General features: G+C 39.6%; 1 protein-coding gene across 2 annotated transcripts in view; it reads right to left on the reverse strand.

Moving 5' to 3' along the window:
* The window catches only part of KDM5B (lysine demethylase 5B), an 89614-nt gene that overhangs the window by 42043 nt on the left and 27152 nt on the right, over positions 1-20419 (reverse strand). The window contains exons 3-10 of one of the 2 annotated variants that reach the window (XM_040337834.1): positions 15335-15457; positions 14967-15137; positions 12255-12305; positions 9880-10005; positions 9694-9790; positions 4791-4873; positions 4513-4671; positions 1101-1160 (exon numbers count right to left, since the gene is read on the reverse strand). In XM_040337834.1, the coding sequence (XP_040193768.1) occupies positions 1101-1160; positions 4513-4671; positions 4791-4873; positions 9694-9790; positions 9880-10005; positions 12255-12305; positions 14967-15137; positions 15335-15457 (870 nt within the window). The remainder of the gene's footprint in view (positions 1-1100; positions 1161-4512; positions 4672-4790; positions 4874-9693; positions 9791-9879; positions 10006-12254; positions 12306-14966; positions 15138-15334; positions 15458-20419) is intronic. The other variant, XM_040337835.1, reaches the window with a different exon arrangement.

Genomic DNA, 20419 nt, shown 5'->3' on the forward strand with positions numbered 1-20419 from the left:
ATCAAAATGATATAAAAAACACAAAACAAAGCAGCAACACACTTCTTACATCTCGTATGAATAGATAGAATCCATACTGTGTGCTACTGCAGCCATTGTATGTCTCTGCAGTGCTGGAGCTGGGGGCCAATGAGACCACCTCTCCTTCCAGCTGACATATCTGACCAGCCATCTTATACTGCACCACCACCTCTAAGGGCTCTTTCACATTAATGCCCAGTGGGACGGCTGACCTGTGCTTTTTACCGCACCCTGCTTATGCACCCAAATCCTACCCATCCAGTCGCAGCTATGGCATTTTTACCTGAGGCAACAGAGTTTGATTGGCAGGACTGCCTGTCAAATTCACCCATTACGTTCAATGGGTCCGCTCTGCAACTGCGAGCCAAACGTTTGTTGTGGTATCATCTCAGAATGGCAAATTGCTATTCAGTAATTTAAACAGAAAGTAAAAACATGCACCAGGAGGCAGTCGTAGCACCTCCTAAATGCCTGTCAGCTGCTGCTATACCAACCCTTTAAAAAGCAATCCACCACAGATTGCTTTTCAGAGGGTGGTAAACATTACCGCTAGGGCTGCAACTAACGATTTTCATAATCGATTAGTTGGCCAATTATTGTTTAGATTATTCGATTAATCGGACAATAACCTTAAAAAGAAAAAAAGTGTGGCGTACAATTTAGTTAATATGTAAAAAAATAAATAAAAAAAAAATTATTGTTGAATCTCTCTATGCAGTGGTAAAAATAAATAACCAACTATATGGTTAGGAAGCAAAATCTCTAATCCACTTTAATAACAGACAGAAGAGATATACTGTATATACTATTAGAGGTTGAATCTGGTAAATATCAAACTCAGACTGTGAAACAGTGAAAGTAATAATATATATTACTTATAGCATATATATATAATAAATACACCCAGAAGTAGGATATATGGGCATTTTTAACTAGGAGTCAGACATGAAGCTATATGAAGGGTAGTACTAATAAAAAGCTGAGAATTTTTTTTTTTCATGGATAATGATCATTTTAAAATATAATGCACAATACTGGTAAAAGTTTACTTTAAATATAATTGTAGCGCCTTCCATTACCTTCAGTCTATCAGCCTCCACCTTCTTTTGGTTCAGATGCTGATCTTCCCTGCACACAGTCTTTAAAGTAATTTTTTTTAAAACAACAAACATGTTATTTACTTGAATTTTCTATTTGTGGACATTTGAGCACTTTAAAATTGGTCACTGTCTTGACACACGCTGACACATTTCGTCCATTTCACACTCACCATTACCAAGATCATCAACCAATTCCCACCCCCAGCATACATGCATACATACATATGTGCGTTTGCAAGACTGTCAGAGAGGGTGATCAGCAATATTGGGGTTCCACAGGGGACAGTTCTCTCGCCCTTTCTTTTTACTGTCTACACCACCGATTTCAGCTACCAGTCTTGCCATCTTCAGAAGTTTTCTGATGACTCTGCCATAGTGGGATGTATCAGGGATGGGGAAGAGACTGAGTATATGACTGTTGTGAGGAACTTTGCCACATGGTGTGAGGTTAATTATCTGTATCTAAATGAGCAGTTTGTGGATTTCAGAAAGAGGAAGCCACCAGTGACCCCAATCTCCATCCGAGGAGTGGATGTGGAGGTAGTAGAGTTACAAGTATCTGGGTGTACACATAGATAATAAGCTGGACTGGAGCAAGAACACCAAGGTGCTCTATTGGAAGGGACAGAGCCATCTATACTTTTTAAGGAGACTGAGGAGACTGACTTAACATCTGCCGGACGATGCTGAAGATGTTTTAGGAGTCTGGTGACCAGCGCTCTCCTGTATGCAGTAGCATGCCGAGAAGCAGGCTTAAGGTGTCCGACACCAACAGACTCAAACTTATTTGCAAGGCCAGTGATGATGTTGGATTGGCATTTGAGTCTTTTACAACAGTGTTGGAGATTAGAATTTTGTTCAAGTTACGTTCTATCTTGGACAACTCCTCCCACGCCTCCACAATACGCTGGTCAGTCGGTGGAGCACCATCAGTGAGATTGTTACACCCACAATGCACCACAGGATTTTTTTTTGCCTATGGCGATCAAGATATACAATTCTATGAGGGCTGGAGGTGAAGATTTAATTCTGGTTGTCTATGATCAGAATTTTGTGTTATTTTTATAGTATGTTGGTATCGTGTTGGTTATTCTCTGGGGTGGTGTTGGAGAAAGTTGTGTATTTGTATTTGGTAGTTTGCCTGTTATTTTAATCTGTGTTATTTATTTCATGTTGTATTTTAATTGTATGGATGTTTTATTTGTAGTGTAGGTTTCATTTTGTTATTTGGTGTCAAAGGCTGTTATTAAAACTTTTGTTTTTGCATCTTGTTTAGTCCATTGTTGTGATCTTGTTTTGTCTTTGTTAAGTGTGCCTGTGTCCTAACACTTTCCCTTTGGGATTAATAAAGTATTCTGTATACCACAGGTCTCTCTATACCTTCTGATGACAGGCATCACTTCAAGCTCCTTCTTACCCCCCAAATGACAGTTATTCCATTGTCACTTTTCATCCCCCACCTCCCCAGCATCCCTACCTAGTAACTCCACAGACCCCACCGCCGAAAGTCATCCTTTTCCAACTGACTCACCTCCACACGGTCATACCTTACACACCTCTCCTGTACATACTACCCCATCCTTATCTGTACATTCTACCCCCTCTCATACCCTCCACACTCCTCTAGTGCACATACTGCCCACTGTAATACCCTCCATACTCCTCTCCTGTACATACTACCCACAGTCATACATGCTTCCTCTCCTGCATACATGTGTGTTTGAGCTTTGGGGAGCACACCCCTAATGTAATAGGCTGCACACACCTATGACTGCAGTACACAAAATAGATTACAATATTTACGTCGGGGGAAAACAAAACAAAAAAAAAACAACAGTTTATTAAATCCTTTACAAAAACATCTCGATTGCCCAAGCATGCACTCCCTAAACCCCCAAAAGAAGCATTGGGACAACCACTTTCAGAAGTCACCTAACAGTCCAAAGAGTCATTTAAAAAAAAAAAAAATAACTGTAGAAATAGGCCAAGTCTCTGTAGCACTGAAAATGTCTAAAACTACCTTTGCATCGCTTGATAAAGTTGCTAACCTCCACATATCCTAGCCAGAAGATGCAATCTGACATCTTATGCATAACGCAAGAGCAAGAGAGACCAGGTAATTTGGGCTGTACCAACTAGACTACGTAATGTACCAGTAATTCTGTTAAATGCATTTGAGTTTTTTTGGGCTTTGTATTTTGCAGCCCCTACAGATGATTTTAGATTTTTTTTTTTTTAAAAGATATGTATACCCTATTACAAAATTGTCTTAGTCCTCCTCATCATGGTTACCTTCCTAAAAAGAATACAGGTGGCACACATGTAAACCTAGGAGAAAACCAAATATACAGACGTTTACAATGAAGAAAGTCATAATCATATGTTTTAGGCACCTGTGCAATGCCTCCTCCCAGATTGTATGTAGATTGGGACCAAGGAATGCATTGTAAACAGAGTGACTATAGCTTTTGATTTAGGATAAAAAAAATTAAAAGGAGGACTGAAGTTGCTTGTCTGCAAACTAAAAAATAAAATCAACATAATACATATACACACATATTGTATTTATATAATACACACTTTTTTTCCCTTTAAAATAGGGGCAAAATCACTGGTGCATGTTATACGCTGATAGTGTACCTCGGAGAGGAAGGAGCACCGCCGGAATTCACTGAGCTGTCATCTCCTGTTTACTCGGCTCTCACGTCACACACACAGTCACACCTCCGGCATTGGACCAGTGTTCTGTCTATCACAGAAGCTGGTCCAATGCCGATGGCGGAGGCGGGGCTGTGTGTGTGTGACTGCCGACTAAGAGCCAAGTAAACAGGAGATGACGACTCAGTGATTTCCTGCACTGTTCAGGCTGCGTTGATAAAAGATCGTGAGGCTGCAGATGAGCCTGGAGGTAAAAAATGGGCATTAATGAGGCTGCATTGATGAGATGGGCATTGAGGCTGTAGATGGGCATTGTTCGGGCTGCATTGATGGGAGAAGAGGAGCCTGCAGATGGGCACTAACCCTTATTTTCATTCAAAGTTGTTGGGGAAAAAAAAAATCCTGAAACTTCTCTCTTAAAATGAAGGTGTGCGTTATACGCTGATGAATACTAATTATATATATATATATATATATATATATATATATATATATATATATATATATATATATATATATATATATATATATATATATATATATATATATATATATATATATATATATATATTATAGCGCACCTAGAAGACATGTAGATATAGCACTACTAATCATGTCATTTAAATGAATCTAGATCAAATCTTTTTAAAATAAATATGTGATCTTGAAATGACATTTCATTATGTTAATACCCACACATTAGTTTGCTATATAGTGAGCTGCAAAGACTTACCTGTGCCAAACATTTTGGGCATCTCCAGTCACCTTTGGGTACATCATTGAGAGGAGGAATAAGACAAAAGGTGTGGTAACTGTCATCACAACCATCACAAAGGAGTAAACGGTCCTCATCATTTCCACTCCCACAAATGAAACAAACATATAAATCCACCTGAAAAAAATATATAAGAAATGTCCAGAATAAATATACAACAAATTAAATAATTCAATCTAGGGACGGAAATTAACTGCATGTGCATATAATGAAACTGTAAACTTTTCTATACTTACTGGACTTCTGCTCTTTTTGGGTTTTGGTTTTGGCTTCTCTATAACTGCTTCCACTGGCTCTTGTTTCACATGCACAGTTTGATCTAGCAAGATAAAATTAGTTAAAATAAATTAGCAGCCATAAGCAAAAACTGCACACACTACAGTTACTAGATGATTACTAGGGAAGAGTAAATCTAAATCGACTCCTGTTTGAAAATTAGGGACCCCAAAATCCATTTGAAGTCTAAAAGGTTGGTCAGTGTGGTGGTTTAGTGAACTGGTCAATCTTTGGTTCTTTGAGGAACACCATCTAGTTTACTAAGTAATCCATGAACCTGCGTGTGAAGTCATTGTAGGAAGTGATGTTGCCACAAAGTTTCTATGTTTCCATAGAAATGAAACGCAGGAAGACCTGGCGGCATAACATAATTTCCCCCTTTCCCAAAGCCTAGCGCAGTGAGAGGAGCGCATGGCTTTCCACAGAAGACGAAAGATACAGGCACGCTGTATTAAGATGGCACAAGGCATGGTTTGACATGAATTGGGGGAGGAGGCCAAGAGCATAACTGTAGCTTGTAGCACCTGCAAACCACTATAATACCCCCAAGCACCTGCGATACTGCACAGACAGACAGACATCTTCCATTTTGGTGGATACATGGTTTGGGTCTGGATGGGGATGAGGGGGCGAGTCGTCCTGGCCTGGGGTTAGGTTTGTGTCCGCTGGGGTAGAGGAGTACATTGCCATGCATTCTGTGTAAAGAATACAAGGGGTTTAGTAAGTGGACAAAGAGGAGGGAAACCGGAACACTTTAACGTCATAGCCACTGTCTTTAATCCCCAGAGCAACAGAAGAAACAAAGAAAATAATCTGCGATCACAAGTGTTGTGATCTAAAATCAGTGATTAATAAACAGCTGCACTCACTGTATTGCACATCCCTATACTAAAACAAAAAAAATGTGTTGCTCTGTGAATTTAATCAAAACCATGTAATGCTCATGAGAATAAAGTGATTCAAGTCTCTCTCCCTGTTACCTGCATACCCACAGTGGGGGGGTTGTTGCCCACTACTGCGTGGCTAGACCTCATTTTGGGGTCTCTGTCTGGTAAGCATCCATTCAATATATATGGTGGTGCATACACAAGGGATCACTTGGATTGGACTGTGATTAAGCACATGTGGAGCATCTGTGTCACCACCAGTATTTGAAATTATGATTCCTCTGTCTAGATTTACCAATTTTATGCCACATTTGAAGTTTTGTCATTTTGAATTAACATTAGATTTTTTTATGCTTTAGGACAGAATAATTGGCACTATAATTGAAAATATCCAATCTGTATACCTTATTTGGCACTTTATTAAACATTAATGGGTGCACGGTTACAGCTTTACATGTATTATATGGATGAATTTTATTTTTTGCACTTACAGCACTGTATATTAGCTTTAAAGATGAACTTGGTCTAGGGAGTTTTTGTTTATCCAGGGAGTTTTTGTTTATCCAAACATCTCGTCAATGTTTTTCTTTTTGTTTGGCTTGGTCACGTTTTCTTTAAAATTGCATACGTTTTTTTTCATAATATTTCTTGTTACTTCTGTACCAATTGGGTCCCCTTCTCTTCAGCCCACCAGATCATTCCAGGTCTTTTACTCTTACGTCACATTGTGCCCAAGTTCCTTTTTTTACGTTTTACCGTCAATGTCATTTGCCTACTTCTTTGGCTGCCTGGTTACCAATCACAGCACAGTCCACTAGGCTGCCAAGACAGGAATGACATTATGCACAATATGAGACTTCCTGCTCGTGGAACACATGGATGTCATCAGCACTTTCGGTTAACAAAAAGCTTACTCATGGCAACAGTCCTGTACCTGACCTTTAGAAATGAGACCTCAGTGTCTCTGAAAGGTTATGTAGGTTTTTGACTCATATGGAACTTCAGTAAAACCTCTGGGGGTTACATACCAATTGGTTAGAAGGCAGCTGGTGTTGGCACTACATTGTTGCCAGGATAGCCATGGTCAGGTAGGAGAACTAAAAAAGGTGTCTACAAAACCTCCATGCCCGATAAAGCACATTTAGAGTGATAAGCGGAAGCACTGCACAACAAAGTTTCTATCAGTGTCACACACAATATTGTTTGACTGCAGCGGGCATAGGGTGAGCCACCTCTTGCACTGGGGAATTTCCAATAGCTCTGGTTCAGAGCGGCTTTTGCCCATCACCCATACAAGTTGAAGCACTGCATGGCATTTTTGCCTGGAACGTTGCGCATGCTTTGGAATGCTTTAGGAGGGTCTGTTGGTCCAGATGCTGAAAACTTAGCCAATGACAAGGATGCGCTTATGGTGATCAAGTTGTTATCTTTCACCACTTACTCTAGAGGTTTGCCCCATTCTGCATCAGTCCCAGCTACTAGAAGGTTCACCTAGTGCATAGTGAATGACATAGCATCCCTACACATGTTTAAGCAACCACTTGGCAGTTGTCCGAATGTGTACATGATACTGAAAAGGTAGTCCAACAACATACATTTTGTTCAACGTGAAGGTAAAAATAATGGGGGCTAGATACCTGCCACTCTGGAGCAGTGCAAATCATGAACATATCAAAAGGGGCAGAGGCTGCTCTCTAATTTGGCGGTCGACTAAGGCCTCGCACTCACAGGGGCCTTGCAGTCACCTAGTTTACCCAATTAGAGAGCCGTTTCTTCTAGCAGCAGATATCCCCCGCCATCAGCACAGTCCTGAGTCAGCTCACTCACAGCCAGGGAGAGCCAGTTCTGAAAGATCTCCTCCTGCTGCCTACAAAGCCAGACAGGAGAGGAGAGAGAGCTTCTGATCCTCCTCCTCCTGCCCTCTTCTCCTGTGTCTGCCCAACACTCCCCGACAGTGTTCTCTATTCGGCCCAAGAGAAGGGGATGTGTGGGAGGGAAGATTCAAACTCAAGCCCAGCAAATGGAAGGAAAAGATGGAGCCTAATCCATCCATACAGTCCGTCCTGCCTCTCAGTGAATACACTGTACACATGTAGGGGTGCCCTTCTTCCTCCATCCGTCTCCCTTTCTTTCTCCACCCCTTTCTTACTTCCCTTCCATCTTTCTTTCTTTTTCTTCTTTCCTTATTCCATCTTTCCTTCCATCTTTGATTCTTACCTTCTTTTTTTAATTTTTTCCTTTCTCCCTCCAACACCCTCTCTTTCTTTCTCAATGCCCCTCGCTTTCTTTCCTTCTTTCTCCATCCATCCCCCCTCTCTCTCCTTCTTCCTTCATTCCCTCTCTCTCTTTCCACGTTTCTTTCTTTCCTTCCATCTTTATTTCCTTCTTTCTCCCTCCATTCCCCTTTCTTTCTTTTGACCTCCACCCCCCTTTCTTTCTATCTTTATTTCTTCCTCCATCCCACTCTCTTTCTTTCCTTTATTTCTTTCCTTTATTTCTTTCCTTCTTTCTTTTTTCCTCTGTCCCCCTTTATTTTTCCCATTATGAGAGTGAGTGGGACCTCATGTCTAAGTTTTGCCTAAGGCCTCACAAAGCCTAGAGCCGACTCTGAAAAGGGGGCAGCTAGTAGAAGAGCCACTGAAGCACTAGCAGCTTTGACAAGCTGGGTGTGATTTGTCAAAAAAAATGATCTTCTACTCTAAAAACTGTAGTGTATTACAAGGATGAGAGCGCAACAAAGCGCAATCTAGTACAGCAAGAATTTTTTTTCTTCATAACAGTCAACAATCCAAAGCCTGTTGGGCTCAAAACCATCCCTTCTTTAGGGCTTTTGTGCCGACAGTTAATTCAGATTTGTGCTGGACAACAATAAAATGGATGGAATTCATGCTGTCCATACAATAAAGGGGGAGTTTTGAGTCCCCAAAGCACATTAGGTTTTTGATTACAATTCATGAAAAATAAAATTCTTACCAGACTAAATAAAGCTGTGAGACACTCATCCTTCTGATCCTCTACAGACAACATCATAGACCTTTTGAGATGACAGGGAGCTGCCTCTAAAAGTTAGATTTTGACTCCTGATTTCAGTCTACTCTGGGGTACAACACATAACCAACACATACCTATGCCAATGGAAGGGAACCAGAAAAAGGAAGCTTGCCACTGGAGGTGTTATGTACTGCTGAAGTCCCAGCTTTTGCTTTACCCTCTTTAGTCTTTCCCCATGCCTCCCTCAACTGCTGGATATGGCAAAGGGTCAGCCCCTGAATTTTCTCCTTCTCGTTTGATGCAGCTGACATGGTGATGGATACACTGAAGAATGTTGGGGCGCAGGAGGAGATGCAGCCATTGAGAAATAAGGGGGAGGGGTCTGGGTATTTAGCTTGTGTCTATTAAGTACTGCTCCCACTAAGCTCTGCAGTGCAAACTCATGTGGTTCCACATGCACTAAGTACACAAGAGACTGGTACATTTGTGCAGCAGGCAGTGGCTGCAGACCATGAAGGAACTGTCAGCAAACACATTAGGACATTGGTGAGCTCAGTAGACCAGCCCTGTGTATAGATGCAGCATGTATTTGTGGAACTGGTACAGCTGAAACAGTCACATAGTAGTCTCAAAAAGGACTGTCGGGTCTATTAATAGAACTATGAACACAGAAGGGGACACAAAGATATGTAGCCTACCATAGAAAACCACAGTATAGCAGGTTAGCGCTCCCTACACAAATTTGTCAGCTCTCTTTAACAGCACCAATACATATTGAAAGCTCCTGTGAACCCACTTTTTTTTTATTTAGTGAACTGGCTAGGCTGGTTTCCCCAAAAGCCCTTATTATTGGGCCTTCTATGGCTGCCAAGGACAGGCAAAGCACAATGATTGTATAAAAAAGTAAATAAATAAAAAAGTCACATAAATGTCGAATCCATAAGGTTTTGTTGCAAACTCTTGGTAAGGGCAAATGCAAGCTTACCATTATCACAGACAGAAGGTGTAGATCCCATCCTGCGGCGCAAAGTTCGAGGTCTTAATTCAGGGGTCTCTTCCGGTTCAGTTTTAACCCTTATAGCCTTAAAAACGAAAATCATATTTAATAATGAAAGTTGCCATTGGCTTGCATACAAAAAAAAGAGCATGTGTGCCTTTCCATAGTGCTCACCTCTGCTTTCGTACGTTTAGCTCTTCTAGCAGGGGCACAGCTTTCTGAATGCTGGACAGATTGCCTTTGAGGGATATCATGAGGTTTGTATTCCTTGTCTTTCACATCTGGGGCAAGATTTGGCTTCTGCAATATAAAGATTAATTGGTGGAATAGATGAACATGCAGCAAAATGAAAACAAAGCAATGACATGAGTCAAAATGTACACGAGACATTAAACCCAACCTGTTCCCAGACTATGCACACTAGAGCTGCATGATTCTGGCCAAAATGAGAATCACGATTTTTTAGCTTAGACTAAAAATCACGATTCTCTCGGCGTAACATCTTTCACAATATACAAAAAAAATGGGGCCAACTTTAACGTTTAGTTTATCAATACACTTTAATGTATTTTTTTCCCCAAAAAATGTGTTTGCTTTGCAAATACAGTGTGACATAAAATATTGCAACAACCGCCATTTTATTCTCTAGGGTATCTGCAAATATATTATATATATAAAAAAAATTGGGGGTTCCAAGTCAATTTCTAGCAAGAAATACCGATTTTAACTTGTAAGCAAAAAGTGTAAAAAAAGGTTTAGTCTTTAAGTGGTTAAACTGTCCTCATTTACAGACCGAAGTACATTCCTTTGATCTAAAAGGACCAAGGTCCCTTTCACATGGAGCGGATCGATTTTGACAGACTCCGCTAGCTCAGCTGGGATTGCTCCGATGGTTCCCGCTGAGCCTGTGGATGACAGGACCGTCTCCGTTCACCGTGCAGGGATGGACCCGTCAGAGCTCCTCTATGGTGAAATTGGATGAAAACGGACAGCCTGTCTGTTTTCATCTGATCCGCTGGACAGATAGCGAATGTATCGCCATCTGTTTTGGGTGGATCTTGTCGGATGAATGGCAGACGGGTGTCAGCTGACACATCTCCGCTGATATCCGCCTGCCCATAGAAGTCAATGGGTGGTCCCTGCATGGATTCACATGAAAAACAGACAGGCAGGCCGATCGTGTGAAAGGGGCCCAAGTGTTAAAATGTTTATAGTCATCTCCGCCTACGAGATGTTGTGAGAAACTTAGCAGGCTCCCATCTTTATTTATTTTTTCGCAAGAGGCATAGAATCGCTCTAATAACGATTAATCGTGCCGCACTAATGCACACAAATGTATTTACATATTTTGATCAAGCAGTGGAAGTACTGTAAAGCTGAATTCCTGGATTTGCGGCTTGTTAAAAATCTGTAAAAACACAGTGGGTATAGAAAAGAATCACCCCTTTAAAATAATCACATTTTGTTGTTTTGCATCCTGAAATGAAGACAGACACAGTTTGTTTTATTCAGCTCCATTTACTCCATAACATCCAAGTGAAAAAGATATAACATCAACATGTCAGAAAATAAAAAATAAATAAAAAACAGAAATCACTGAGTGGAAAAGAGGATCAACTACTTGTATCAGTATTTTGTAGAACCACCTTTGGCTTTAATTACAGCCTTTAGTCTGTTAGGATATGTCTCCACTAACTTTGCACATTTAGACTTTGAAATATTTGCCCATTCTTTGTTGCAGAACTGCTCAAATTCAGTTAAATTTGATGGTGACCATTTGTCATGCCACAGATTTTCAATGGGGTTTAAGTCTGGGCTCCGACTAGACCATGCAAGGACATTTACCTTTTTCTCCCTCAACCACTGTGTGGTCATTTTTGTGGTGTGCCTTGGGTCATTGTCATGTTGGAAGGTAAACCTTCTTCAAATTGACAACTTTCTGGCAGAGGGCAGCAGATTTTCCTCAAGAATTTGATGGTTGTACTGAGTAAATAGAGCTGGATAAAGCAAAAAAACTGTCTGTCTTTATTTTAGGCTCTAAAGCAAAATCTGTCTATACATACCCATCAGCAGTGGGAAGAAGAAGTAAAGCTGTGGCAGTTGAAAAAGTAGTGCAGGGATTACATAAACCAAATATACATACTGCCCTAGATGGCTGCAGCAGTGATCCAGTACTGCAGCTGTCCCTGCTGGCTCTACACAGAGATCAAAGGCCGCAGATAAGTTCTTGGGTCAGCTCTGGGCAAAGAGCAGTCACTGTCAGTCACTACACTGCTCTGTCCCTCCAGTGCTCACCAGAGCATAGGACTGTGGAGGGGTTGGAAGCGGCTAACTCAAGCTCTCAACAGAACACTGAGAGGCTGAGCCAGCTGCCAAACAGGCATCTGGGCAGATCCTGGCAATTTTTTTTTTTTAAAATAGAACGGTTCTATAAAGAATAGCATTTACGGTACTTTTATGTAAAAAAACACAAACTGAGCAGCTTGAAACTTAATTCGTATTCTGGCTATGTATGAAACATTAAACTTTCCAGATCAAGTACACAATACCTTATCTGTGTCTGCATCATCCATATATCCAGGCATTTTGGTGTCTGGAGACTGTTTAGAAGAAATAAAAGATACCATCAATAAAGTGTTCCTTTTCCAAACAAAACATTTTACAGTGAATGTGGTTGAAGAACCCATTTTTTGGATCCTTTTTCAAAAGAGTGAATAGGCAAAATGTAATCACTTGAAAACCAGCATATTAAACAACCTGTTCAGGTCATTTTTTAGTCATGTTTTGAAGGACAACTACTGGGGCATGTAACACTGTACCCAAATTAATTTTAGATCTTTTTTTAGACATATGGGAGCTTTCTTTAGGTGGTATTTAATTCAAAAAGTATTTATTTTTTACTATATAAAAGTAAAAAAGACCAAACATTATGAGGAAAAAAAAAAAACTGCATCCCTAGGTTTCTTTTAGGAAACTTTCTTCATCAAAGTATGTCAAAATGCATTCCGCTTTAATATGGTTATCTTCTTTATTATGCATTCTTACACACACATATATATATATATACATACATACATACATACACTTGCCGACCGCCCCAAAGCACATTTACTGCTACAGGGCAGCCGCGCAGAACCATGTACATATACAGGATTCTGCACTTCCGCGCTTTGGGCTCGCTCTGGCTGTGATTTTTCAAAGCGGAAGCTGATCAGCGGTACCCGCAGATCATTCAGTGCATGTAAACAAGGCAGACCGACGTTCGTCAGTACAGAAGGCATGGATCCTGTGTGCCTATAAAACAAAAAACACTGATACATGCCTTCCACTAGTAAAAAGCACCATCCCCACTACAATGAAATACACGACACACACAGTTAACCCTTTGATCACCCCAGATGTTAACCTCTTCCCTGTCAGTGTCATTAGTACAATGAGAATGCATATTTTTTTTTAGCACTGATCACTGTAATGTCACTGGTCCCCAAAAAAAGTGTCCAACACAATATCGCAGTCCCGCTATAAGTCACTGATCGCAGCCGTTACTAGTAAAAAAAATAATAATAAATAATAAAAATATTTTAAACTAACAAAACTTGTGTTAAACTGAGCATGTGTTAAAAAAAAAATCTAAATTAAATCAGTGAAAACCTCACAACAAAAAACAAATCAGATTTAGGCGATGCAGAGAGTCGAAGCTACGAAAAAATACAGTTCTAATCTCTTGATAAAAGCCAGGCTTATGGTTACCCAACCAGGCTACTTATTGATCCAATAATGTCAGATGGTCCTAAATGGAGATGCTTGGGAGACAATGGTGCAACATTTAAATTATAACTAAAAAGCAAAACTTATCTTTTTAGTTTTCAATAGAGTGAAAGGGATTAGAACACTTATCAGTTTTTATTGCGGTCTATTCCCCCGTTAAGGAGATTCAGCCTCTCTATTTGTCCTATATAATATTATCATAAAAGTTGTCCCCAGAAAAGTAAGAGGGGAAATAGTAAAATGGGGTCACTAGTTCTGCTGACCTGCGAGTCCCCAAGGAATGATTTTCTCACTTCCTGTTTGGCTATGGGACAGGAAGTGAAGGGAAATCTCCAGACAGATGGCAATTTTTTGTTTTACAGTTGTTATAACCCAACCTTGCTATATTCCAAAATGAAAAAATAAAAGTTTTGTCTAAAGTTCTACTTTAAATACAATTTCAGCTGCCTTTATTAAGCACCCAATGATTATTTTTACATTTAGTTTTCACTGAAGGAAAGATCTGTGTATGTTTTTTTTAGCTATAGATTGGATTGTACAGGTTTTTGACAGTTTTACTTCAAGCATACATGACGACATGAAAAAGAAAAAAAAATGAAGAAAAAAAGGTTTTAAAAAAAATTCTCTACTGATACATTCTCTACTTCGATTTTCTTCAAGTTTAACTTTGACCTTCACCCAAAACTCTTGTTGGCTATAGTGGGAAGAGATGTTCTCATTTCCTGTCCAGGTGAACACAAATTAAAAAGAAACTGATCAAAAAAAAAAAACAGACAAGGGTTCTCGCCTAAAAATCAGTATAAACCCCCCCCCCCTCAAAAAAAAAACAAACCTTTTATCTTGCTTTTTAGATGTGGTGGCTCCATTAATATTCATTTTAGGGGTTTCCCCCCCCCCCCTCTCTTTATTTTCACCTACTGATCTGACCAGCAAGTCTTATTTTTCAATTCCCTTTAACAGACCAAGCTTTAAACAATGAAAGTTGCTGTAATGGCTTGAAAAAGTGTTAGCTGAAGCTCAGCTTTAATTTGTTAGTCAATTCCAACTAAATCTGCTAGTGTATCACTGCCCTCTCCCCAGACTGAAAATGTTATTGTCCAAAAGGTGTCTCCATTGCTCTTAAGATGGAGTGAAGACACCCTAAAGCTTGGTTGATTGACTTCTGTTCAACCACAGAGGTTGATCAAAAATTCAGCTGAACTCGCAAAATTTAAATCTATGCATGGCCAACTTAGGATATGTGGTGTGTTACTGGTCACATCACCAGGTGAAAATAAAGGAAAAAAGCCTAAGAAAAATGAATGTAGCAACCATATATAAATAATGGTAAGCTGCTATATATCCAAATGTCTTTGGGTTTAATACTCCAAAACAAAAAACTAGTACTGGCTGGAGTTTCTCTTCACAGCTTCACTGAAACAACTGCAAAGTTTGTTATATGCAAATATATTTCTCCTCCTACAAATATAAACCAATCCCCAAATAGGACTTACCAGCAAGCTTGTTTCAGACTGAAACAATGTGTAAGGGTAAAGAATGCGTTCATAATGGCCTCTAATGTGGGACCCAATGGCTTTTCCTGTGGAGAATCCCATTTTCACAGCTATTTTTGTCCACTTCCTATCCCTGCAGACTATATCAAAACCTCCTTCATCCGTTACCAGCTGCAAGAGAGAAAAAAATAAAAATAAACATAAAAATGTATAAAGCAAAAACTACGGAAAGAAATAAAATTGCATTAAAAAGTTAAAGACACAAACAACGATAATTCAAGGTTTTACACGCATTACTGATAAAATATTTTACCAGTTCAACTTCAGAATAAAAAAAAAAAGGAAGGGGAAAAAGTTTGAATTTTTACCTTGTTTAGCTGAAACAAGTCGAGTATTTTTCGTTCAACATGAGGTATTTTCAGAGTGCATCCCTGTAATTCCCAAAACTTGGCTATCTGGTCCAAGAAGTTCAACTTTACCCTGGTTTGAGCCTGTGGGAAGAGAATTGGTGTATTGTAACATGGTGCGACAGGGAACACCTGTTCAACAGTCTAATAAAATTAGAGGAAGGGTTACAAACAAACATTCAGTCAACGCTTTATGTAAATCTAACTAGCTAAAGTGTGCCTGTTATGGCCACAGTAGAGTTTTTCCAAACACAGCCTTTCCAAGCACTTTGATCAATGCCATAGTAGGAATCCAGCTGGAACATTCTTGAGGCTGGGTTCACACTACTACACTACTTTCATCCTACTTTGCTCTGTGTTCAATGTTTCCCTATGAGAGCGTCTTGTAGCGTCCTACACAAGTCGGTCCGACTTTGAAAATGCTCCCTGTACTACTTTTGGTCCTACATTGATCCTACTTCAGGCCCATTGAATATCATTGAAGTCGGACCAAAGTAGTATCCTGTTCATGAAAGTAGGATGGATGTAGGACCAATGTAGGATAAATGTAGGACCAATGTAGCAGAGCAAAGTAGGATGAAAGTAGTGTAGTAGTGTGAACCCAGCCTTAGGTCGATTGACCAGTTCAGCTCTAAATGGTGAGGTAGCCATGTCAGAAGAGATATCTCCAAGCTTGAAACAAAGTGGATATTTTGGTTACGTTTTTACAGGTCCTATGGACTAAAACATTGAATGGGATATCAACGCTTTTATGAATAATAGTTGACACCCATCAATGTAACCATCATGTTTTTTCACTTTTTTAATTTTGCCTTTCTGAGGATTTGATGTTCCATATTTTATACATTTCCTGGTCATATTATTATGTATTTTGAATAGTTTTATCGATTGTGTAGCGACTGTTTCCAATCAATGGATGTCCGCCTTGATATCTAGTAGTGTGGTCTACTATAATACCATATATTTTAGCGGTTATTAATTTAAATTGATTATGCCAATATATGTAGTATATTTAGTGTTTTTTCATAGTTTCCTCCATCCTGCAATTTAGTTTTTCGTTCCAGTCACATAGCGATATATTATCTGTTTAGTACAATTATTTCTGACTGTTGTTGACTTACTGCTTTTTGGAACACAGGCTTGGTTACTTTGGTCTCGTTTCCGGAGCGCACATGCCTCATTACGGTTTCTGACCAAATTATAAATAGGCTACCAACATAGACGTAGCCACGCCCCTGATGACATCTATAATGATGAAAAGCATAGGAGGGTGCTAAGCTATGCGACGCCGCTACGTCCTGATAGTCAGACATTGTGCTGGTTGGAAACGGTCTTTTAATTTAATGCTCTTTTATAACAGATGTTTGCAAGTACCTTGACAATTTGATATTTAAGTACTTTAAAAACTTGACATACTGCACAATAAAGTGTCTATGTTTACATTTATGTGAAAATTTATTGATTGTTGGGAAGGAGACCATACTTGATCTTAAACGGTTGTGGACCTGGAGGAGACTCAAATCCATATTTAAAAAAAGCTGGCTTGGCTGCTCTAGCTGGGTAGCCCAACACATGGGGTAAGGGTCAGTGTGTGTCCTTCCTATAGGTGGTGCCTTTTGGTTTAGCATCTATTGCTTTGGATCGCTGTCACTTATTTGGACTATTTACAACATATGGACTTTAGATTTATGAAACACTTTATCTCATTTGGTGGTTACTAGTTTATAAGCTCTGCATTTTTTATGATTATATTATCAGAATTAAAAACTGTACATACAGGAGTCGGTTTTTTCATTCAACCAAAAACTGACCTGATTTTCTCTTATCCACAAATTCAGGGTGGATGAGGGAGTCTTCCCACTGTGTCTTTGTATTCCAACAGCGGAGAGACTTCCCCACTGACAGAATACACAGATGAGCGCTGCAGGCTATGGCCTGTAGCACTGATCGAGCAGTTAAATCCAACCGGGAGGAGAACAAGAATATGATCGATCGATAGATCTCATTCTGTTCAGCCACAGTAGCCATACATGGATTCTTAATTCTGACGATCCCTTTTGAACCAACAAAAATTTCACTCCATGTTTGCCCAGCTTATTAGAGTATTGTATTAATGCATATAAATCACCCAAAAAAAGTGTTTATAAATTCAGTCAGGCCTGAAAAATACTTTCACAAATATTGATCTCCCTTGCACTATTCCACATTTTGTCAGACTTACAACAAGGAATTCAAATAAATTTGAATAGAACAATAAACCATCTTATTTACACTACATACCCAAGTCTGGCCTAAACATTTTCTTGTACAACTTTCCTTTAGATTTACCAAAACCATATAAACATGAGGTCAAACCTAAACGCTTTCAATTTTGATGCAATCGGTTAGGCTCTTGCACTACATCGTTAAAGGTAAATCTAATGGAAATTTAATAAGAAAATGGTATAATGTATGGCCAGCTTAACACTCTAAGAGCCTATTCACACAGGGGCGGCACGACTTTGTGGGCGACTCGGCAAGGTGACCTGAAGACAACTTCAAAGGCGACTTGCAAAATGACTTCTGTATAGAAGTCAATGCAAGTCGCCCCGAGTCGCCCCCAAAGTCATACAAGAACCTTTTTCTAAGTCGGAGCGACTTGCGTCGCTCCTATTAGAACGATTCTATTGAATAGAACGGGATGCGACTTGTCAGGCAGCTGAGTCGCCCCAGTGTGAACCGGCTCTTAACCGTGCAAGTGGTTAAGGGGGCAAGTATTAATATTTATTCTATTGTTTAATGCCATTTCTAAAAAGAATTGCTGTTATCTACAGCTCACTGATCACATCAATGTTCTGTGAGCTGTAGATATGAACATTTTCAGGGGTTCCCCAAGATCCCAGCCTTTTTGCCAGGAGTTCTTCCAAGGCAAAAAGGTTGGGAAACACTGAACCAAAATGTAAAAAAAAAAAAAAAAAAAAAATTATAATAAAAGCCACACACCAAAAAACCTGATTGTTTTCACGATGCGTTCTAGAACACGTATTTCCAACAAGTTTATTTTAAAAGCATGTGATGCCAACTACACACAGGAAGACTCTATTAAATAAATACATTCGACTTCTGCGTACCAGGGTTTGCTATTTTTAGTTTAAAACAGTGACACATTCCAATTTAAATAGATTTTTAGGTTCATAGGCATTTTATTCAGGTGTAACAGATGGGGTACAGTAGCGAGAAAACTTAGTGATATATATATATATATATATATATATATATATATATATATATATATATATATATATATATATATATATATATATATATATATATATATATATATATTATTCCACTGTATAACAAACCAAGAGCATTGTTTAAAGTAAATTCAGACATTTTAACAGAAGTACAAATCCATTTTTTTTTTTTTTGCTTACTTAAAAGGAATTGGAAAATAAAAAGTCTGGAGGAAGGGACTTTGAATAGGTAACAGACAACCACTAATATTTATAAAAAAAAAAAAAAGGGGGGGGGGGGTCATGAGGAAACCGAAAGGGAAGGATGGGGGCAGACACTGTAAGGGAGGGGGGGAAGAGAGAGAGGGTTAAGTATATGGGCTACTGGGTGTCTCCTAGGTGGGCTAGCTAGCCTCTAGACTAGAGCCTGTCTAAATATAGGTCTGTATGGTCCCGGGGGATATATTTGGCAGGTAGCTCTGTGGTTATAGTGTCAGAGAACCCAGACAGAAGGATTATGCTAGATTCAATCCATTGAGCCCACACTTTACCTCTGCAAAGGGGATAGTTGGGAACAATCTCCACGCTTGAGTAAATACCCGTTTGGCTGCTTAATATTAAATCAATTGTTTCATAGAGCAATCCATTTTTATTTTAACACTGCGTCAGAGGGATCCTTTCAATAGAAGTACACATGTCCATACGCAGTATAGGAGTTGGTATACCCTGATCAAGAATTTCCTAGCCTTTGGGCAATCCCACCACACATGTAAAAATGAACCCTCTGGCTGACTGTCTCAAAAGCAGGTAGGTGGAAACGTAAGAAGCACACATGGCATTTCTGTTAGGACCCAGTACTACCAATTTGCCTCAACTGCTCCAATGGTTTAGAATTTAGCTTTATCTATTCAAATCTGGGCCGGGTCTTGTACCGGAAGAGGTCTCCAAAAGTTTTGTTCCATTTTAGTTTTAGGAGGAGAGGGAATTTATGATTTTTTTTCCCAAGGGTGAGTACATATAGATGAATTGAGGCCCTAACTTTGTGTCCCCTGATATTCCACTCTCAAAAGAATGTAGTTAGAGCGATTGTAAAAGAAAATGTTTGTTGTTTTTTTTATATAAAACACACATCATACTTACCTGCTCTGTGCAGCAGTTTTGCACAGAGCAGCCTCCTCCATGGTCCCCTCCCCCTTGCCAAGTGCCCCCATTGCAAGCCACTTGCTGTGGGAGCACTCATGCATGCTTGCTCCCGAGTCAGCTCTCTGCATCCATGAAACACAGTGCGGCGTGGCTCAGCCAGGCAACACCCCCCCCCCGCCTCAGTGGCGGTGATTGACAGCAGCCAGTGGCTCCTGCATCCCAGCAATTCAGGAGGGTGAGACACAGGAGAGCCTGGGGTCTTGTGCACATCACTGAATCAAAATCGGGCTTAGGTAAGCATTATGTGAGCTGAGGGAGGAGCTGCATGCTGAAGGTATTTTACCTTCATGCATAAAATGCCTGAACCTTAAAAAAAAAAAAAAAAAAACACACACACACACACACACACACCACAACTTCAGCCTTTACATCCACTTTAAATTTAACTGTAGGTGTCGCAACACCACAAAATTTAAAAAGTGCAAGGAGAGTGGATTCGTATGCAAGCCACTGTAAAGTGCATACAATAGAAGGATGTCAAAAGAGTCAAAATACTGAATGTTTTGAAAACACTCATCCTTAAGGAGTTGCCATTAATAAATAAGGTACAAGGTGCACTTTTAATCTATAACTTTCTGCAAGTTAGATTGACTGTTACAATCTAACTTCTACAATAGATCATCATTCA

Source organism: Rana temporaria, chromosome 2 (assembly GCF_905171775.1).
Source record: "Rana temporaria chromosome 2, aRanTem1.1, whole genome shotgun sequence".
NCBI classification, from domain to species: Eukaryota; Metazoa; Chordata; class Amphibia; order Anura; family Ranidae; genus Rana; species Rana temporaria.